The sequence below is a fragment of the Narcine bancroftii genome, chromosome 6 (genome assembly GCF_036971445.1).
Source record: "Narcine bancroftii isolate sNarBan1 chromosome 6, sNarBan1.hap1, whole genome shotgun sequence".
NCBI lineage: Eukaryota > Metazoa > Chordata > Chondrichthyes > Torpediniformes > Narcinidae > Narcine > Narcine bancroftii.
In genome coordinates, this window is record NC_091474.1 from 63,446,298 (window position 1) to 63,468,230 (window position 21,933).

Consider the following 21,933-nt stretch of genomic DNA (forward strand, 5'->3'; position numbering starts at 1 on the left):
TTTGTTCTGTTTTAAGCTGCCAAGCTAGTATTTTGTGCGTTTTTTCTCCTAGCTCATAATACTTCTGCTTTGTCTTCATTATGTTCTTCTCCACCTTGTACGTTTGTAGTGTTTCATATTTTATTTTTTTGTCCGCCAATTCTCTTCTTTTTGTTGTATCTTCCCTTGTTGCTAATTCTTTTTCTGTAGTTACTATTTCCCTTTCCAGCTGTTCTATTTCCCGATTGTAGTCCTTCTTTACTTTAGTTACATAACTCCGATGAACGCTTTCATTGCATCCCATAATATAAATTTATCTTTCACTGATTCCATATTTATTTCAAAGTACATTTTAATTTGGCGCTCAATTAATTCTCTAAAATCCTGTCTTTTAAGTAGCATGGAGTTTGATCTCCATCTATACGTTCTTGGTGGGATGTCCTCCAGCTCTATTGCTAACAGGGGTGAGTGATCCGATAACACTCTCCCTTGGATGTGGGCTGACAACAGGAACAGGTCAATCCTTGAGTATGTTTTATGTCTACTCGAATATTATGAGTATTCCTTCTCCTTTGGGTGTTGTCTCTTCCATATATCCATAAGTTGCATTTCTTGCATTGATTTAACCATAAATTTGGCTACTTTGTTCTTTCTGCTCGTCTTTTGTCCAGTTTTATCCATCTTTGAGTCCAAATTAAGGTTAAAGTCCCCGCCTATCAGTATATTTCCCTGCATATCTACAATCTTCAAAAAGATATCTTGCATAAACTTTTGATCCTCTTCATTAGGTGCATATACATTGAGCAAATTCCAAAATTCTGAATATATCTGACACTTTATCATTACATACCTCCCTGCTGGATCTATTAATTCCTCCTCTGTTTTGATTGGTACATTTTTATTGATTTATATAGCTACTCCTCTGGCTTTTGAATTATATGATGCTGCCGTTACGTGCCCTACCCAGTCTCTCCTTAATTTCTTGTGTTCCACTTCAGTTAGATGTGTTTCCTGCCCGAATGCTATATCAATTTTTTCTTTTTTCAGTAAATTTAATAGCCTCTTCTTTTTGATTTGGTTATGTATTCCGTTAATATTTATAGTCATATAGTTCAACATGGCCATCTCATACTTTGTTTACCTCTCATTTCTACCTTCCTCACCACCACCTTTCCCCCATTTCCATTTCTCAGTTTTCTTTTTTGAACACACTGTATGACAACACTTCTATTCACAATATTTCCACTATTCCCACATCTAAAATTCCCTTAACCCCAAATAACCCCCCTCCCCTCTCTGAGTTGCTCCTTGTCCTTTGCCAGGCAACCACAACTCCCCTCTCCATTTGGACTGCGAACCCGCTCGCAAGCGTCAACTGATTTCACAGGCCTCCCACCACCTTCACTGCAATTTAAATTCATCCAAATTTATTATTTTTATCTCTCATTTCCAACTGTGACAAAGGGTTTTGGATTTGTTAACAGATTCTCTTTCCAGATACGGCATGGTCTGCTTTTTCCAAGTGTGGTGCTTCAATTTAGATTTCTAGCCTCCACAGCTTTTATGACAGTTTTACTTTTTAATAAGCACTCCAGCTGAAATTATCTGAATCAGGAATGCATTTGTGGAAGGCCAAAAAGGTTCAGTGACTCACAGTATAGCGAGTAGTGTAAACAAACAGGGCAATGTAGTACATATCCACAGGTTAGAAGTTTATAAGGTGACAATTATAATTAAGGCACTTGCCTTTAATGGCCAAGGCACAGAATGTTGCGCTAGAAATTAAGAAAATACTCACCAATCAACAGCTGGATACCCATCTGTAATCTTGATCTCCATTACAGGATGGATGTGACTGCAATTGGCATGGGTGAAGGATAAGTTTACGAGGATTTGCAGGACTATGGAAGTTTATAGCTTTCTTTGAAAAAGTTGTGACTGAGAGGATATTTAAATCGATGTATATAACATCACAAAAGGTCCAGTCAGGGTGAGCAGGAAGGGCTGTCTGACAAAGGCTTTGATAGGAGTATTAGATCTAAGGTAGTAAGAAGCATTCGTGGAAAAAGAGGGGACATTAACTTTTCATCTGAAGAGTGCCTTGTATCTGGAACTCACATCTAGAAAAGGTTTGTGGAGGCAAAAACCTCATCATATTTTAAAAGGATTTGAGTAGGTCCTTGATGAACCTGATATATGCACTGAAAGCTGGGATGCGAGATCTGCTTAGGCAGTTCCATCTGAGTGTAAAAATATTCCAGGACGAGAATGTGGAACTTGTCATCAGATTGGTTAAGGAGAATAGAATAGGTACATTGAAGGCAAATCCAGATTAATACGAATGAAAAAGGAACAGTTTGCTGAAAGGGTACCAGACGAGAAAAGATGGGAGAAGTGTTGTATGGAACACCAGTTAGTTCAAATGGGTCATTCCAAAAATGCTCTTCAATTAATTACTTTCAATTCCAAAAGAGATATTCCTACAGAAAATATCTAAAATAACACATGTATTCAAAAAAAAGCAAGCGTCGCAATTTATTTACCTTCATAGGTCTTTGGAGGCAGTAGGGCCAGAATATCATACAATCGTAATCGCACCATTGCTGCACTTGCCTTGAGTTGACCTCCACAAGCCTTTATGACTGATGGGATGCTGCAGAACAAAGAGCTCATGGTTACCAAAAGCAGTTTGGTTCCACTGAATGTTACCATATTCCACATTCATGTTTACTTGTACTTATTTTTAAAAACCCATGAGTAATGACATCCAATCATTTTCAATCTTTAACCTTATGTTTTATGGCAACTTCAAAAATTATGGACATCAGGAAACATCAGGATGATATTCCACTAAATTACATATTTTCTTATTTACATTAGCTGCACCTCAGTCTAGGGGCATTTAGGGATGAATAATAAATAGGGTGGCACAGTTGGTGTAGTGGTTAGCTCAACGCCTTTACAGCACCAGCAATGGAGTTCGAATCCTGCACTGTCGGTAAGGAGTTTGTACATTCTCCCCATGTCTATATGGGTTTTCCCCGGGGGCTCCGGTTTCCTCAACCTGGAAATCGGAAGATAATTTGAAAATACAACAATGGTATATAGAAATGAATAAATGTATTCCATTAGAAAAAATAACATATAGTTTAAGAAATAATACTGAAATATTTGAACAAATATGGGAGCCTTACATGAAACACAATAGCGAAAACCTACCGGGGACATTCACTACCTAAATTAACGAAAGGAGAAGGAAATGAAAAGAATTGACTCAGTGGAATTTCTTGTATATTTTTATTGAATGACAACATTGTTTGACTGGTTTAATGTATCCTAGATTTTGTACTTTAAATGGACGGGAGGGGGGAGGTAGGGAGGGTGGGATGGGGGGGGGGGGGGGGGTAGAAAATGGCACTGTATATATTTGAAAAGGAAAAAGTATGTATCATGGTTAATGTGGTTTATGGTGTGAAAAATAAAAAATTAAAAGAAATGTACCGGGGGTGTAGATTAATGTGGTGTAAATTGGGCGGCATGGACTCGTGGGCCAAAACGGCCTGTTACTGTGCTGTATGTTTACATTTTAAAAATTTTAAAACTTCTAGCATTATCCATAGCCGATGATCAAGATTGAACAAGTCAGCTGGAGCACTCCAGTTCTCATACTAAGCTACAGGTCGATGCCTTCAAATGGTGAAGCCTTACTTTTCTTACAAAGAGATCTAATGAAGATTGTAGTAAAAACAGAAAAATGCTGGAGGAACTCAGCAGGAGGAGGTAAAATTATATGACCAGCATTTCGGCTTGAGTCCTTCTTCAACGTATGATCAAAAGGAGGCAGGTGTCTGTATAAAAGGGCTGGGGAAGAAGACTCATACCTTGACGAAGGGCTCAGGACTGAAATGCATCTTTACCTTCTCTGGACACTGCAAAACCTGCCAACTTCCTCCAGCAATTTTGTGTTCCTACTACAATCACAGAATCTATAGACTTTTATGCTTCACTCCTAATGAAGGTTGTGATCATTTTATAAAAAGCTTTTTACAGAAACTCAAAACTTGATCCTATTAATGCAAAATTTACCCCAAGAAATCAATATGCCTTCAATAAAGTAATAGGGAGTGTCTGCCTCATTCTATTCCAATTAGCATTCTCTAAAAGATGTTGGTCTGTGTTAAGCTTCTCCTATCAATTGAGCCATCATTTGATCTGTGTTGGATAAATGTTTCTTTTCTGCTGCATTACCCATCTTAATACGAAATCTAGTAACATTTGTTGCAAGCAGTAGAATTCCCTCACTAAACTCTTCCTCTCCAAACATCTTCAAAGCCATTTCTTTTGATTAGGTTGGCTTCTTTGGAGTTGTGAAGTTATACAGCTCTGCCTGCAGCCTTGCTTGACCATGCCAACCATTGATTATCTGAGCTAGTCCTACTTGCCAGTATCCCTCTAAACCTTTCCTATCCTTGTAGCCATCTAAATTATATTTTAAATATTGTGATTGTACCCCATCTATCACTTTTATACTGCACCTTGTTCCATATGCACACCATCCTCTGTCAATAAAGATGCCTCTCTGGCCCCTTTTAAATCTTTCCACTCACTTAAAATCTATACCCTCAACTTTTACTCTCCTACCATAGGGAAAACACTGTGACCATCCATTTAATCTATGCCCTCCCCACCTTGGACTTAGTATACCCTTGAATCCACTCCACTCCAGAGAAAGAGAAAGCATCTCCTGATAACAAGCCCTCTGGTCCTGGTAACACTCCTGTGAATCTTTTATGCACCCTTTTCAGTTTATCAACATCCTCCCTGCAGCCAGGCAACCAGAACTGCATTCAATATCTCAAATGTGGTCTTACCAATGTCTTGTACAGTTGTAACTTGACATCCCAATTACTCCAATAATTTTAACTGCATGAATTAGCTGTAGCTGCTAAAAATCTTCTACAATAAGGAAATCACACAAACGTCATTTGCAGTTTAATTTAAATGCAGAGTTGTGCTCAGATTTGTCGGAGGTGCTGGAAAAGGTTAGGGTGTACTCACTGAGACAACATCAACATGGCACATTCAATCGGGGTCATTATTCTACGAATCACATCATCGGTGAGAAGCTCAGGACAATGGGCAACAAAACTCCTCATGGCTGCACGGAAAGAGCAAGGCTTAAGTTTTAAAAGATGTATTCACTACCACCCCCCCCATACACATCCCTACCCATCTCCCCCACCAAATTCAACACCTTCCCACTCAGTTCTATTAAACAACTGGAAATTATCTTTCAGATATTGTGTTCTCGTGGTCATTCCTCACCTGGAGGAACTCGGGAAGGTAAAACGACCCAGGGAAACTGCCTTGGAAAAGAGCCATTCCACAAATGAAAAACCAAATTCAAACCCGACTTTTTAAGTCATCACCTTGTCCGTCATCTTTCCCCTCAGAGAATGGTGAGAATCTGAAACCACTGCCACAAGAAAGGTGAAGCAGAAAGCACAGATCCATTTAAGGGAGGGTTTGATTCAAGCATGAAAGGGAATAGAGGGCTAAATCAAAGAGGTTTGTAAGAATAAAAACTATGGGTTAAGGCAACTGGGCCAAGTGTCCTGCTTTCATGTTTTAGGACTTAGATCTACATAATACTACATGACAAGTTTAAGCAACTCATATTGGCAAACAGCACAAAAATAAAAGCCCTTTCAGCTCACGACTCTTTGCAGGACTTTGCTATTTGCATTCAGTTTGGCAAGTTTTCTATGTTGCATATATCAAATCAAGTACTTAGTTGAACATAAAGTGAAGTAAACGTTAATAATACTTTACACAATCATTAAAGGAATTTATAGCAAACTAATTGGAAGTCATGCTGCTTTCTTCCATTAAAATCATCTTTTTGGAAGCTGACTCTAGCTTTTAAAGGCAGTCTTTACTGCACAAAGCACTGGAGTGGACCAATGTATTTAAATGGTCATCCTTACCACACAAAGAACCAATGTGGAGCCAGGCATTGAACCGTTGCCCTTACCACACAAAGCACTGAAGTTGAGCCAGGTATTTAAAGGCAGCCCTTACCACACAAAGCTCCAGCTCGACCCTCCAGGGTCACCTGCCACGTAAAGGAATCGCCACGAGCTTTTTCTGCCTCGAGTTCCTTCAGGGAACGTGGAAACACATTGCGCCACAGCAGCAACATCTTGGGGAGATGATACCGAACCACAGAAGGACCTGGAAAAGTTAAACGTGTCAATTCAGTTCGACATAGAAACCACTCAGGTGCCTGGAGGAGGCCTTAACAACTTCAGGCCTACAACCCAAATGATTCATACTGTCAAGTTGCACCTGATTTCCAATCATTTTGTGCAAAATTCCCAGATAATAAATCAGCCTGAAAGAGAAGTATTGCATTAACTAAGTTCTCCAGAACAATCTCAAGGTACTTGTGTATTAATCCACTACTCTGGATGAACCTGTACTTGGAATGTTAAACATTGTCTAAATTACCACCACAATCCCCTTGCAATTATTAGTTGGGATTCAACATGCCTCTTATGGGGAAGCTGGGGAGAGAAGCAATGAATGTCCTGGACCCATTATATAAATGTTATTGCAAAGAAAGCACATCTAGTTCCTCAGAAGTTTCTGAAGTTTGGTATGTCATTGGAAACCTTGGCAAACTTCTGCAGATGTGTGGTGGAAAGTGTACTGACCTACTGCATCACGGCTTGGTATGAGGACACCAGTACCCGTGAGCAAAAAATTCTGAAAAAGGTAGTGGATTCAGCCCAGAACATCACAGGCAAAGCTCTCCCCACCATTAAGATCATCTAAATAGATCTGCCTTAAGAGAGCAGCATCAATTATCAAGGATCCACACCATCCAGGACATGCTCTGTTCTCGCTGCTGCCATCAGGAAGGAGGTATTGTACCACCATAGGACTTGTACCACCAGGATCAGGAATAGTTGCTCAAATATCAGGCTCTTGAACAATACACTCATTTAGAGACACATATACTCATTATTTATTACTGTATATTTATACATCTGCATTTGCAATCAGTTTGCTTACAATTCCTGGCAAGTACAGTTTACAGTTAGTGGTATAGAAATTCTGAGCCTAGCCCGCAGAAAAAGAATCTTGGGGTTGTCTGTGATGTCATGTACGTAGTCTGACAATAAATTTGAACTGATGAAACATCATCTCTAGACCCAATATGCTGGATACAAGGGTTCTTTATGAAATGCAGTTCTGGTTGCCTGGCTGCAGGGAGGATGTTGATAAGGCTCAATTTTCACAGGTTGGCAGTTGTACAGTGCTCATTATGTGCAGGTCTGGAGAAGGGAAAGCATCCCAAGGACAGGGATGTTGGAATTCTAAGCCTCAGTCTTTACATTTGACTCAAGGTTGCTAGCACTGAAGCCAATATCAAGCAGAAAACAAAGGCTGGGTAATTGGTTCTTCCTCGTAAAAATCTTTTTAAAGAGAAGAGCATAGAGATCTGAGAAAAGGGCCAAGAGTCTGTTCACCCTATGTACAAACCTAGGCTCATCAGTGCTCCCAGGAGAAGCCACCCAGCCTGTGTGCGTTGCAGGGACAGGCGACTATTCTGTGATGCCGTGCGCAAGAGGTCCTCTGCAATGCTCACCACCATCTGCAGAGGAAGAGAATAGAGTGAATCAACTTTCTTCACACACCCACCACACCAAAAATAATCTGGAATGTAGTGCATGAAATGGAATTGGAAGCAAATGCATTATAAAAATATTTGAAATGGCAATCATTTTCAGAGAATGGGGACGGAGCAGAGGGAATGAGGCTAAACAGAGGGTACACAGACTCCAGGGGAACGAGCAGCATCCTCGTAACAATTTGATCACTGAAAAAAAAAGGGCAATCCTCCCTACTCCTCTGTACCGAGTTGTATTTTAACCAAGACAGGATACAACAGCAAAAACTTGAATGAAGCCAAGACTGATCATGGGTGTACCGGAACCGTGGCAAACAGGAAGTTTGGCCAGACCTTTGCAAGTCATTCTGATGCTTCAGGTGGATTAATCCTTCTTCCCTTTACTTAATCTCTTTCAAACTGCGTTCCTCAGTATTCTCACAAAAGGTCTCACTTAAAGCAGCTCCCTCATCGCTCAGAAGATTCAAAGAACCAAAATGACACATAGGGCAAGCAAACCAAAAAAATTCCGAACATGGAAAACTGTTGATAGCAGCACAGCCTTGATGAGTATTCTCAGGAGGTGATGAGGGTAATTGCATATTGCTGCAATCAAAAATTCAAAATGGAAAGGACATTAAATCAAATAGAACCAGTTATTATAAACAATTCAAGAAACTCATGTGATGCCAAATGCTACTTTGGGATGATCTTCAATACTAACAAAAAAACCAAAATCAGACACCAAGGCAGGATGAGATTTATTTGGAAATGTACACATTACACTCAGTCTGTCTTTAACTAACCAGCCAGGACATCTCCGAGAGTGCAAGGTACAATTCCAGTCACCTTTGCCACCTCAGGCTTCGATAAAGGCCCATATGAGCCAAATGCAGAACTGCCAGGTTTACCGTTGCCTCAGGAAGTGCTGCAGCAATGACACTGAACAGTCATACCCATGTTTTGCAAGCCAGTTTTCTGATGGGATTAGTGGAAGTCATTTCAATTTTATGGACAATATCAATGAAATACTTGATCTGATGTTTTAATCAACATATCCCACTCTGAACCTTTTAACATGAAAGCAGTAAACAAGGAAAATGTCAGCACAATTGGAATAAATTCTGATTGTCTTAAATATGATGTTTTTCAAATGCACTGCAGAGAAAGCAACAAGGAAGCAGTGGCTGTGACTCAGAGATGGAAGTGCCATCTGCCAGAAGGAGCACAAAATAAAAACTATGGCTGGATGTGAAGGACCATGCAGTGTTCCAACAAGGGGTTTGAGCCAAAATTTATTCCACAGTCATTACAAGCAGATTATGGTGAGTGTCACGCTTGTGTTAAATATTGTTTATTAGTGTCACTTTCTGATATTACAACAATGCCATTACATTCAAAAAGAAACCTCCAGCATGCTCAGAAGCTGAAAGGAAGAACATGACAGTTTCCCCCTTTACCTTTCCTTTGGAATGCGGAATTCCAAGAGGGCATTGATGCACGCTGCCCAGCAATGCTGCCATTGCAAAGCTGTATCCCGTGACAGCCTCTGGTGATGTCTTCAGATTATTTATGCATTCTGCGCACCTATCCAACAGCGGAGTCAGCTGGTAGGGCAATGCAACAGCTACACAGCGCAGGCACCAGGCTGCACCCAGCCTGGCCGCCATACTGGGATGAAGCAGAACAGAAGTCACCGTCTCCAGAAGACCTTTCAAGAAAGAAAAGTTTCCAATTACGAATTCATTTAAAAGTTCTCTGGATTGGTTTAAAATAATAGAGCATTGAGCCTTTTCAGTAACATTGTCATTTGGACTGTTACAATGTTTGGAACAAATCCCTTGCTCACAGTCTATCTGCAGTTTATTTGGTAATATAAAACACTTCTGCTTAACTACTACAGCTGGAAATTGCAACTTCAGCTGAAGCACGCAAGAGTTCATTTTTAAACACTCCAGTCTGTGGACCAAGAGCTCTCTTTTGGCAGAATCCAAAGAGCTTTAAGCTCTAGAACTTCAGCCTTTGCTATCCTTTAGGATAGTAACTTTAAATTAATGTAAATTTAAAACACAAATCCCTTCAGAATCAGGTTAATTCTTTAATCAGTAAAATGACTAGCCTTTAACATCCCCCTCCAATAGCTTGCATTAGCTGTTTTCCTCTGTACAATCACCATGACCAACACCACCCGCTTCCCACCTACCCAAAGACGACCCACATACACTTCCTAGGATCTGTTGTCAAAGTTACTGAAACTGTCAGGACTATATCACTTCCTCTGTCCATCTTAATTATGGAGGGGGAAAGGAGTGGTCTTAACTTCCCAAGTCTCTCGAGCAGCTGAAGTCAGCCCACATATTGGTTGGCTTGTTTTTTTTAATATTACAATCTTAACTAGGTTTCAAAATACTTCATTGACAGTGAAGCAATTGTGGACTTTCCAAGACTGTGAAAGGCACTACACAAATGCAAACACACATGTCTGTGAAGCTTAGTTACAGACTTTACCATTAAAATGTCAGGAACTGGGCATTGTTTCAGAAGTGTTTAAAGGTATGCAGAGCCAGGACTCGGCAGCTGGGCTTTGTCTCAGGAGCAACAATTGGTTGGTGTGTGGGCTACAGATCGAGGTGTGTGTCTGTGTGTGTGTGGCCTAGTGGGGGAGTGGGGATTAGAGGCTCAAGCAAAGAGCCTAAGATGTAAAACAATAATCCAGGTGAGATCTTTGCATAATAAAGAGTTGGTGTTGGAGATGAGTGAAACACGAAAGTCTGCAGACACTGTGATTGTGGTAAAAGCACACCGAATGCTGGAGGAACTTCGCCGGTCTTTTCAGTATCCATAAAAAGCAAAGATACATTGCCAATGTTTTAGGCCTGCGCCCTTCTTCAAGGATCAAGCAGAATGAGCCAGAAGCAGGAAATCTCAAAAAGTTTTAGAATTCATTGTGGAGATGGCAACTAGGGTAGTGGAATGCTCCGACTGTGGATGCCAGAAACCTGGGAGGGCACAATTGTCCCTGATGACAACACCACCAAGAGGTGCATCCAGGTGCAGCTCCTTACAGACCGTGTTAGGGAACCGGAGCAAGATAAACTCTGGATCATTCAGGAGGCAGAGGGGGTGATAGAAGTTATTAGGAGACAGTCCCACCCAAAAAGCAAGAGGCAGGTGAATGTTAGGAGAGGGAAGGGGAATAGGCAGATAGTGCAGAGCACCCTGTGACTGTTCTCCTTTACAATAAGTGTAATGTTTTGGATACTCTTCAAGGTGGGTGAGGGTGGAAGAGAGAAACAATCTACCAGAGAAAAGTTCTCTGGCACAGAATCCGGCACTTCAGCTAAGAAGGGAAAAGAGGAGCGCTAAAGTAAATGGGGATTTGATAGTTAAGTGAATAGATAGGAGGTTCTGTGAACAAGACACCTGGATGGTATGCTGCTTCCCAAGTGCCAGGGCCAGGAATGTCTCAGATCGAGTCCACAGCATTCTGAAGCAGGAGGGTGAGCAGCTGGATGTCATGTCCACATTGGTACCAATGACATAAATTGGAGTAGGGATGAGGTCCTGAAGAGGGAATATGGGGAGTTAGGAAGGAAGCTGAAAAGCAGGACCTCAAGGCTGGTAATCGGGATTGCTGCCTGTGTCACATGCCAGTGAGGGTAGGAATAGGAAGCTGCGGCAGATGAATGTATGGCTGGTGCAGAGGGCAGGGTTCAGATTTGTAGATGATTGAGATCTCTTCTGGGGAAAGGTCTAACCTGTATTAAAAGGATGGGCTATATCTGAACTGGGGAGGGTTTAAACAATTTTTTTTTGTGGGGGGGGGGGGGTGGTGCGGTGGGAGCCAGACTGAGAGTGCAGAGAATAAGGCAGAAAATAGAAAGGATAATGAAATGTGTTGTGAGTTTGTGAGGAATGACAGGCAGGGGAAGAAGTATAAATGTAGTCAGTTAGAGGGTTTGAAATAAATCTATCTCAATGCAAGGAGTATTAAGAATAAAGGAGATGAACTTAGAGCATAGATCAGTACGTGGAATTACAACATTGTGGCCATTACAGAGGCTTGGCTGACACAAGGACAGGATTGGCTAATGCAGGTACCGGAGTTTAAATATTTTAAAAGGGATTAGGTGGGAGGTAAAATGGGGCAGGGGAGGGGAATAACATTACTGGTCAGGGATAGTATCACAGCTGCAGAAAGGGAGGATGCTGTGAAGTAAGTGTCTATTGAATTGGTATGGGTGGAAATCAAAAATAGGAAGGGAGCAATTACTGCAATTGGGAGTAGTCTAGAGGCCCCCAAATAGCCCTCATGACACCAAGGAGCAGATTTGGGAATTATGCAGAAATTACAGGGATGTTGCGATGGGAGTCTTCAACTTCCTAAATATTGATGGCACCTCCTGACTGCAAGAGGAAAAGATGAGCAGAATACATCAGGTGTGTCCAAGAAGGATTCCTGACACAGTATGCTGACCAGACAGACAAGAGGAGAGGCCTTGCTGGATCTAGTACTGGATTATGAATCTGATCAAGTGACAGACCTCTCGGTAGGGGAATATTTCGAATATAATGACCTCAACTCCCTGAGCTTCAGCAATAGCTATGGAGAAGGATAAAAGCAGTTAAAATGGTAAAGTGTTTAATTGGGGAATGGCTAATTATGATAGGATAAGACAGGAGCTAGGGAGAATAAATTGGGAACATGTTCTTAGGAGAAAGTACAGAAGTAATGTGGAGGATGTTTAGGGACCACTCACACAGGGTTCCGGAGAGGTTTGTCCCACTGAGACAGGAGGAAAAATGGGAAGAAAAGGGAACCTAGTGAGGCAGTTAGCTAAGAGGAAGAAGAAGAAAGCAAAAGAAAAAACAGGAGGGGCTCATGGGAATTATATGGTAGCCAGGAACTTAAGAAGGACCAGAGAGTTAGAAGGGGACATGAGAAGGCCTTGGTAAAAAAGGATTAAGGAAAAGCCCAAGGTGTTCTATGTATATATGAAGAACAGAAGGATAAGTGAAGGAAGGGCAGCTTAAGCATAAAGGAGACAACATGTACCTGGAGGTGGAGGAGATCCTAAATTAATACTTTGCTTCAGTATTCACCAAAGAAATAGACTTTGGTCAAGGTGAGGTCAAAATAGAAGCTTATGTGCTGGTCAATGTTGAGATTAAGAAAGAAGGGTGGGATCTTCTTACAAGTCCCCAGATACAGATGAGATTTTTCTCTGGTTGCTGTGGGGAGGGAAGAGATTGCCAGGACAATGATCTTTGGCCACAGGGGATGTGCCCCAGGGTTGGAGATTGGCAAATAGGGTTCCCCTATTTAAAAAAAGATAATAGGGAGAATCCTGGGAATCATAGGCCAGTGAGTCTTACATCAATAGTCGGCAAACTACTGGTGGGGATTCTTAAGGACAGGATCTACGAGCATTTCGAGGATAGTCAGCATGGCTTTATGAGGGGAAAGATGTGCCTAAATGAGTTTTTCAGGGGATAACAAAAGAAACTGATGAAGGTAGGGCAGTAGATATGATGCATATGGATTTTAGTAAGGCATTTGACAAGGTCTCGCATGGGAGACTTGTAGAAAGACATGAGGCATAGGATCCATGGAGCCTTGGCTATGTGGATTCAAAATTGGCTTGTCTGTAGATAGGAGAGTAGTGGTGGATGGCAAGTATTCTGCCTTGAAGTCAATGACAAGTGGAGCTCTGCAGGGATCTGCTCTGCAACTCTTTTATGAATGACCTGGATGAAGAAGCAAGGGATGGGTCAGTAAGTTTGTGGATGATACGAAGGTTGGAGGTGTTGTGGATGGTGCTGAAAGTTGTTGAGGTTACAACACGATACAGACAGGATGCAGAGTTGGGCAGAAAAGTGGTAGATGAAATTCAATCTGGATAAGTGTGGGGTGATGCATTTTGGAAGGTCAAACCTGAAGGCTGAGTACAGGGTTAATGGTAGGATATTTAACAGTGTGGAAGAAGAGGGATCTTGAGGTCCAAGTTCATACATCTCTCGAGGTTGCCGCGCAGGTTGACAGGACAGTTGAGAAGGTCTATGGCATGCTGGGCCTCATTAGTCGACGCATTGCGTTCAGGAGCTGTGAGGTAATGTGGCAGCTCTATAAATCTCTGGTGAGACCACAGAATATTGTGTTCTGTTCTAGTTACCTCATTACAGGAAGGATGTTGAAGCTATGGAGAGGGTGCAGAGGAGATTTACCAGGATGCTGCTGGAAATAGAAAATAGGCCTTGAAAGGTTAGCAGAGCTAGGATGACTTAATAGAGAACTACAGGATTGAGAGGCACAGATAAGTAGACAGCCAGCAGCTTTCCCCAGAACACCAGAGAGCATCTGAATAAAGTGAAAGGACGAAGGTTTAGGGGGTCATCAGGGGCAATTTGTTTTTTATAAACAGAGTTGTGGGTCCCTGGAATGCCTAGCCAGGGGTGGTGGTGGAGATTGAAGTAGGGAAATTTAAGAGACTCTTGAACTGGCACATGGATGAAAGAAAGCATTATGAGGTGGGGAGGGTTTTTTTGGGGGGGTAGGTTTATATTGGTTGGTACATCGTGGGCCGAAGAGCCTGTAATGTTCTATTAGAAATACTATACATATTAATATAAACTTGTTCCTCCCCATCCCCATTTCCGTTCAAAGCACCTGACCACACACCAATGGAAGACTCCTGAAGAAGAGGAAAGGCAGTTGCACTCAGACTCTGCACCAAGCTGCCAAGTTCCTGCAGGGCGCACACCATCACATGCTGGCTCGCAGACACATCGGCTGCACCCGACTTACTGTCGTTACCGGCATCATTCATCACAGTCTCTGTTGGGACAGACTCAGGATAGTTAGCACCAGTGCATATTCCAAAGAACTGCTCTTCACAACAAAATGGAAATGAAACCATTATATTAAAAGACCCAATGCTAATACAGTGCCAGCAACCCAGGTTTGAATCTACCACTGTCTGTAAAGGGTTTATATGTTCTCCCCATGTCTGCATAAATGTACCGAGTTTTATCAGTTTTGTCCACCATGGGCACATGAACCAGTGGGGCCTGTTGTCGCGTTGTATGTCGAAATTAAAAATGTGGTTTTTTTTTTAAAAAGATTACACCTTCTTCACTCCTCTCAATGGAAGACCATTCACTTGCCACCAGATTAATGGACTGTTTAGTTCTCATTATCATCAGACTCCTAAATGAGCCTCACACCAGTAATATAACATTGCCTTTGCTCTGTACTAACTGATTTCTCTCTGCAAGTCAGCAATATGTACTATGTTTTATTTTGCAGGCTGGACTGCTGGCCAAACAAACTATCACTGCAGCTTGGTACATGTGACAATAAGCTTGAACTAATGAACTAACTAGTGAACTAATGGTTTGAAGGTTTGTTTTTGCAGTGGGGGGAAAAAAAAATCACCACAGCAAAGTTGAGATGCAACTGCATTTGATGCTTGAAACTTGATGTTCACTTGAGTGGGAAAATTCATCTACACAGATGAGTAAACATGAGGACTAGAATATAGGTTTTATGTTTTCTGGACATCAGGGCTCAATTGGACTAGATGGGATTTTTAACAAACTGATTCCTAAACTATGGCACCCTGGCTAGTTTGATGGTTTATCCAATTCAGATCAGGAGCTTGGAACTGAAACAAACTACTCCACAGCTCTATTCTGCCAAAGAAATGACATGACAATTAAATGATACATTCGGCACAGGGTGTGCTTGAGAAGCAAACATGGAATCACCCGCACAAGCTTCTGGCTCGTCTATTCATCCAAGAAGTCTATTTCACTGATATGTAAATTCTGTGTGAGGACATTTCTTCCTCAACCCTCACTTTATACTTCTTTTAGAGCTGTGCTAAGTGTTACAAGACTTTGAACATTACTGATGGATCCTATAACTTGGAACGTCAGACTAGAAGAGGCCATTGAGTCCTTCCAGCCTGCCTGCCAAGCATGGTTGATCTGTACTTTAACTCTATTTACTTGCCTTACTTCGATATTTTTAAACTCGCTGGAGACACAACATCGAGGGCTGGTAATTGATTGGGTCACCACACTGACAACTGCAGCTTGAAGAAGCATTTGCTCCCCAAAAGATTTCCAAAACTGAATCACCAGATCTGCCCCTCCCCCCCCCCAACCCCACCCCTGACAAATATGAAGATCTGGCACAACAATTAACCAGGAGACAGAGCGAGAGTGGCATAAACATCTGGGAAATACCAGGGAGATAAACACCTAGGATCAAAGTGTGTTGAGCTTGACGTTAAACTTGTTGATAATGCCAGAAGTAGGAAATAAAGCAAGTGCTGCTGCCAACTGAAAGACTGCTGCTTGGAACCGCATTGCTGGATTTCAGGAGTCATTAACTTTATTTAAAGTCTAGAAACCACTTTAAGATCATCAAAATGTTAAAATAAGCCTCAGCATTACCGTACTTCAGAAACAAAGCAGTGAAATTGTAAAAAGAAAAGAGCAGAGGTGTGGAACTAATTGGACATGTACGCCAAGAGCTGCCAGAATCACAATGTCATCTCGTTGTTTTCCATGTCACAAGATTGCATGAATAGGATGAACATAATTGATGGCGGTAAAAGCAACTTCTCTTACCCACTGTCTTCATCTGTTTGGCAATGGCCTGGCAGATTTCCTTTGCAGCTGCAATCTGTGCTTTCTCACCCAGCAGGCTACCCACAGTCGCCCGAAGGATGAACGAGACGCAACGCCGAGAATACACCGCATCCACGTGGCTTTGGGTGGCTCGGGGATGGGAGACAAGCTCCAGTACGTGGGTAAGGAAGATAGCAAAATTACGTTCCAGCCACTGCCCTCTGAGAGTGGTGACAAAAACCACATACGCCTGCAGAGAGAGAATGCCAAAATTGAACACTCAAAATATTTTACCTTTACTGCCTCGGCTACACTCCCTCCACTAACGTGAAAGAACTGGAACTAACCATCTGGTTTTACCAAGGAAAGGCACTGCTCACAACAGGTGAGGTACAGCAGCACATCCAATGGTAGTTATCCCCATCAGAATTATTTGGCCTTGCTGCCAGAAACAAGATATGAAAGCTCATTAATTTTCCTCTATGTCCCCTTCTCTTTCACATTCTTCGTTGGAGCTATTGAAACATGAGCAGATATTATAAACATCAGATTTGTACCAATACGGTTTCGACATAGATGGGCGATCATAAAACTAAAAAAATTATATAACACAGAATAAAGTTAACTTGCTTTAGTAAAATGATTCTGATGTTATGGAAAGAAAAATAAAAGGAATTTCCAACAGTAACCTATGTGCCACTGAGCACCTCTGCTCAGAACAAGATCAAAAGGAACATCATGCCCTTCCATGGACTCCATTTATATCTTCTGGTGTCTAGGTAAGGCAGCCATTGAGTTTATAGGCATACACCCACGGTTTTAAAGACTTCCTTCCCTGCAGCCATCAGGCTCCTGAATGAACCCACACAGCACTATTATGCTGTCCTTGCTTGGTACTAAATAGATTTTCCTTTCATTTTAATCCTATGCTCTATAAATTGTACTCTTTACATGGCTATCTAAATGTTAGAGAAAATCCGTTAGTCCGTCTGCAGAAGAACTCATCTCACTATACGAGGGATCAGGTGACAACTAAACTTTTAATATTGCATTGGTTGGCTCCTGAATGAACATTTACAGTTAATTTACCATTTACTGAGAAAAACATGACACCCACTATTAGAGATGAGATATCTGTTTAAAAAAAGGCAGCAATAATAAAGCCCAGAGGTTATAACAAACTACCTTCAAATTACTCTTCCTGCATAGGTTGGACAAAGTAATTTAATTAGATTTATGTGCAGCAAGGACAGCCCCATCTTTCAGTCCTAACAGTGCTCACAAGAAGACAGGTGAAAGAGAAACCCACTGATAAAGGGAGGGGGTTAATCTTAAAGGACCAAAACCACTAGGGGTCAGAGATAGTAAAGAAGACATCAGGTGGGGAGCACTTTCTACTGACATTATATCAGTCAATTGGGCAGAGGTTGTTCAGGAGTTGAAATGATCAGGAATATATTGGACGATAATTTTCTAAACCCAGGAGCTTTGAGGAGAGGGACTGGGAAGGAGTTGGCAGTGCAATAAACAGAGGGCACAAGTGGAACAATAGAACATTGTTCTATTGAAACATGATCTCAAACATGATTAGAGGCTACAGGCTACAAAAGAAAAAGTATCTGCATTCCAACAAGAACATGGAACTGATTTGCTGAGAAGGGAGATGGAGCAGTAAAATCTTGATGGAGTCATTCTGAAATAGAAACACAAACTGACTGAACCAGTCAGCAGTTGCCCCAAGTTCAATGCCCTTCTTCAGTCAGGCACCTTCACCTTCCACCCTGGTTCTGTGGAGTGGGAAACAGAGCTAGCATCTCAGGGTAATGTTGCCTGAATGGAAAGAGGTAATGATGGCAAGGCCATTAAAGCAGTTCCCAATAAGGCGACCAAGGAGTGAAACATTAAAGTGGAGAAGTTCTGGAATAGAAGAGGCAATTAATTGAACACCAAAATAAAATCACTATTGCAGAATTTGAATCTAGCTACAAGAGTCAAAAGATTAAGTTCTAGAATGCTCTTCCAATAGCTCCCAACTTTCCTTGACACAAAGATGAACACCAGGTACTTACCTGTGTGACTCCAACTCGAACTTCTCGGCTGACAGATCCCCCACCTTTCAGCATCTCTCCGCCACTCCGCAGGAATCCAGAACCACCACGCAGGAACCCCGTCGCCATCAGCTCCAGCACCTCTTCCAGCGTGGCACGTTTCACATTCTGCCGCATCACTGAATCAATTTCAAATAAAGATAAGCTATCAGGGGGATTGAAGAGTGATCTGACAGAAATCTGCAAAAATAGGAAAGGATTTGATCGGGTAGAAGTTGAGATCATGTTTCTATGTGGCAAGTCCAGAACAGAGCTGATCACCGAGAGAACAAGAAGTTACTTTGTGAATGTGGAATATCCAAGGTAAACGGTACAGATTTATTCAAGAGACATCCATGAACATACAATACTGAGCAGCAGAACATGAAAATAATGCAAAAGGGAAATTGTGCCAATCAAAGAGTTAAGAATGCTGTTTTTGAAAGAAGTGGATGAAGGTAGGTGGATTGCACAAATTTTGAATGCTGGTGCCAAATGTTGTAACCCAATGTAAAAATGCCCTATCTGTATAGAGTACACAGCAACTTTACAAACCACCACCATACTTTTGAGATTTAAGTTATTTTTTGTCATACACACAAGTCCGACATACAGATGCAATGGAAATATTACATGCTACATCAATAATCAGTTCAGTCTAACTAAGATAGCATAAAAACAGCTGTATCACAGGAAATACAGACTGCAGGGATCTCTGCATTGCAGGTTGCTCAAGAGCATTCAAGATTGCTGAGAAGCAGTCATTCACTCAAAAGTGCAGAACATGCCATTTTATTCAACTTCAGAAGTAACATCATATACAATGCCCTCCATAACGTTTGGGACAAAGACATTTTTTCATTTATTTGCCTCTATGCTCCACAGTTTTACATTTGGCATAAAGCAATTCACAAAATTAAAATGTACATTCCAGATTTTATTCATGGTTATTTGTATATATTTTGGTTTGACCAAGTGGAAGTTACAAAACTTTTTATACAGTCGCCTCATTTCAGGGCACCATAATGTCTGGGTCATTTGGCTTCACAGGTGTTTGTGAGTACTCAGGAATGTTTAATTGCTTCATTGATGAAGGTATAAGAGAGCTAGGTTTTTGATCACTTTTGGAGTCTGCAGTTGCCATTTTTCAACATGAAGATCAGAGTTGTGCCAATAAAAGAAGCCATTATGAGGCTGGCAAACAAAATAATAAAGTGACATCAACCAAACGTTGGGATGACCAAAATCAACTGTTTGGAACATCATTAAGAAGAAAGAGTGTACTGGTAAGATCAGTAATCGCAAAGGGACTGGTTGGCCAAGGAAAACCTCCACTGCTGATGAGAGAATAATTCTCATCATAATGAAGAAAAATCCCCAAACGCCTGCCTGACAGATCAGAAACATTATTCAGGAGGTAGGAGTGGCTGCGCCAATGACTACTGTCCGCAGAAGACTTCATGAACAGAAATACAGAAGCAACACTACACGATGCAAACCACTAGTTGGCCACAGAAAGTGGATGGCCAGATTAGTTTGCCAAGAAGTAATTAAAAGAGCCTGCAGAATTCTGGAAAAGGTTGTATGGACATAAGAGACCAAGATTTACCTGTATCAGAGTGGTGGCACAAGTGTGGAGGTGTAAAGGAACTGCCCAAGATCCAAAAAATATCACCTCTACCATGGTTTGCACCTTGCAGTGTCGCGTCTGCATTTCTGTTCATGAAGTCTTCTGCAGACAGTAGTCACTGACACATCCACACCTGCCTCCTGAAGAGTGTTCCTGATCTGTCAAGACATACGTTTGGGGATTTTTCTTCACTATGATGAGAATTCTTCTGCCGTAGGCAGTGGAGGTCTTCCTTAGAATACCAGTCCCTTTGCAATTACTGAGCTCACCAGTACACTCTTTCTTCTTAATGATATTCCAAATTGTTGATTTTGGTCATCCTAAGGTTTGGGCGATGTCTCTTTTATTCTTATTTTTCAGCCTCAGAACAACTTATTTGATTTTTAATGGCACAGCTCCAATTATCATGTTGAAAAACGGCAACTAGAGACTCCAAAGGTGATCAAAAGCTTAGAAGCAAGCCTAGCTCTCTTATACCTGCACCAATGAAGCAATTAAACATACCTGAGAACTCAAAACACCTGTGAAGCCAAATGAGGTGGCACATTTGGCATAGCGGTTAGCGCAATGCCTTTACAGCACCAGTAATCAGGACCGGGGTTCAAATCTCGCGCTATCTGTAAGGAGTTTGTACGTTCTCTCTATGTCTGCATGGGTTTTGCCTGGGAGCTCCTGTTTCTTCCACCGTTCAAAACATACTGGGGGTGTAGGTTAATTGGGAGTAAAATTGGGCGACATAGACTTGTGGGCCGAAATGGCCTGGAACCATGCTGTATGTTTACTTTTTTTTTTAATTATTGTGCCCTGAAATGGGAGACTATGTAGAAAAAGTGCTGTCATTTCTACGTGGTCAAACCAAAATATTACAAATAACTTTGAATAAAATCTGGAATGTAAACTTTAATCACATTTGAATTGTTAGATTACAAATTTAAAACTGCTGAGCTCAGGGGTAAATAAAGTTTAAAAAAAGTCTTTGTCCCAAACATTATAAAGGGCACTGTACATTCTCACATTTCATCATCTGTTCTTTTCTCCATTTACCAGTTGGGCCTGAATGGGGACTGAGCCACAGTATCAGAGAAGGCCTGACTAACCAGCCACTTGGAAGGGAAAGTAGTGGGAGAGAACTAGTACAAGAATGCAGAAAAGAGCTACAACATCAACCATTAATGAACAAGGTTGGCATCTTATTGATAGTGACTTACCCTATCATGCCAAAGCCTTGGCACCAAAGCAATAATACAAGAGAATATTCTCCATTTGCTTTGGATAATTGCAGCTCTAACCAGACACAGAAAGCCCCACTCAATCCAGACAAAGCATTTTATGACTGGCACTACAATCAGCACCCTAAATATTTGCTCCCTCCCTCAGAGCACTGTGGTTGCACATTGCACCAGTTACAAAATGCAGTGCATTTTAATCCAGCAGCATCCAGGTTAATCCAACAGAATCTTCTAAATTCATGACCATTACCACTTCCATTAGAAGGACCACATCACCTGCAGATTGCACACTATCTAGCTTAGAAAAAGCATGGACATCCTTTCATGCTGTGGGATCTAAACCCTGCAACAGCAGTGAGATTATCTTCACAAGAAGGACTGCAGTGATTCAAGGTGGAAGCTCACCCTCACAAGTGCAATGAAGGATGGGCAGAAAATTCTGGTTTTACTGAACATATGATCTCTCTCTAAATAAATGTTTCTGTTTGCTTCCTTTTATTTTTCTGAAACCTGCAACATCCAGACAGAAACATTCATTTGAAAATACAAGCCACCAAGATTATCAGATTTTCAAAATGACTTCTTGTCCCCCTTCAATGACAGATACAGTTTAAAAATCCTGCCCAAAACCCAATAAGCAAAGTTATTATAATAATCCTCTCCAATTACTAAGTCTTGCTGTACAGGAAGCAGCCC

The 21,933-nt window shown here is 41.4% G+C and overlaps 1 protein-coding gene across 4 annotated transcripts in view; it reads right to left on the bottom strand.

Annotated features, from left to right (window-relative positions):
* The window catches only part of heatr5b (HEAT repeat containing 5B), a 139,509-nt gene that overhangs the window by 99,468 nt on the left and 18,108 nt on the right, over positions 1-21,933 (bottom strand). For 3 of the 4 annotated variants that reach the window (XM_069885126.1, XM_069885123.1, XM_069885124.1), the window contains 8 exons: positions 18,361-18,518; positions 16,292-16,541; positions 14,322-14,489; positions 9,115-9,365; positions 7,528-7,639; positions 6,061-6,213; positions 5,038-5,137; positions 2,523-2,632 (listed from right to left, as the gene is read on the bottom strand). In XM_069885126.1, coding sequence (XP_069741227.1) covers positions 2,523-2,632; positions 5,038-5,137; positions 6,061-6,213; positions 7,528-7,639; positions 9,115-9,365; positions 14,322-14,489; positions 16,292-16,541; positions 18,361-18,518 — 1,302 coding nt within the window. The remainder of the gene's footprint in view (positions 1-2,522; positions 2,633-5,037; positions 5,138-6,060; positions 6,214-7,527; positions 7,640-9,114; positions 9,366-14,321; positions 14,490-16,291; positions 16,542-18,360; positions 18,519-21,933) is intronic. The other variant, XM_069885125.1, reaches the window with a different exon arrangement.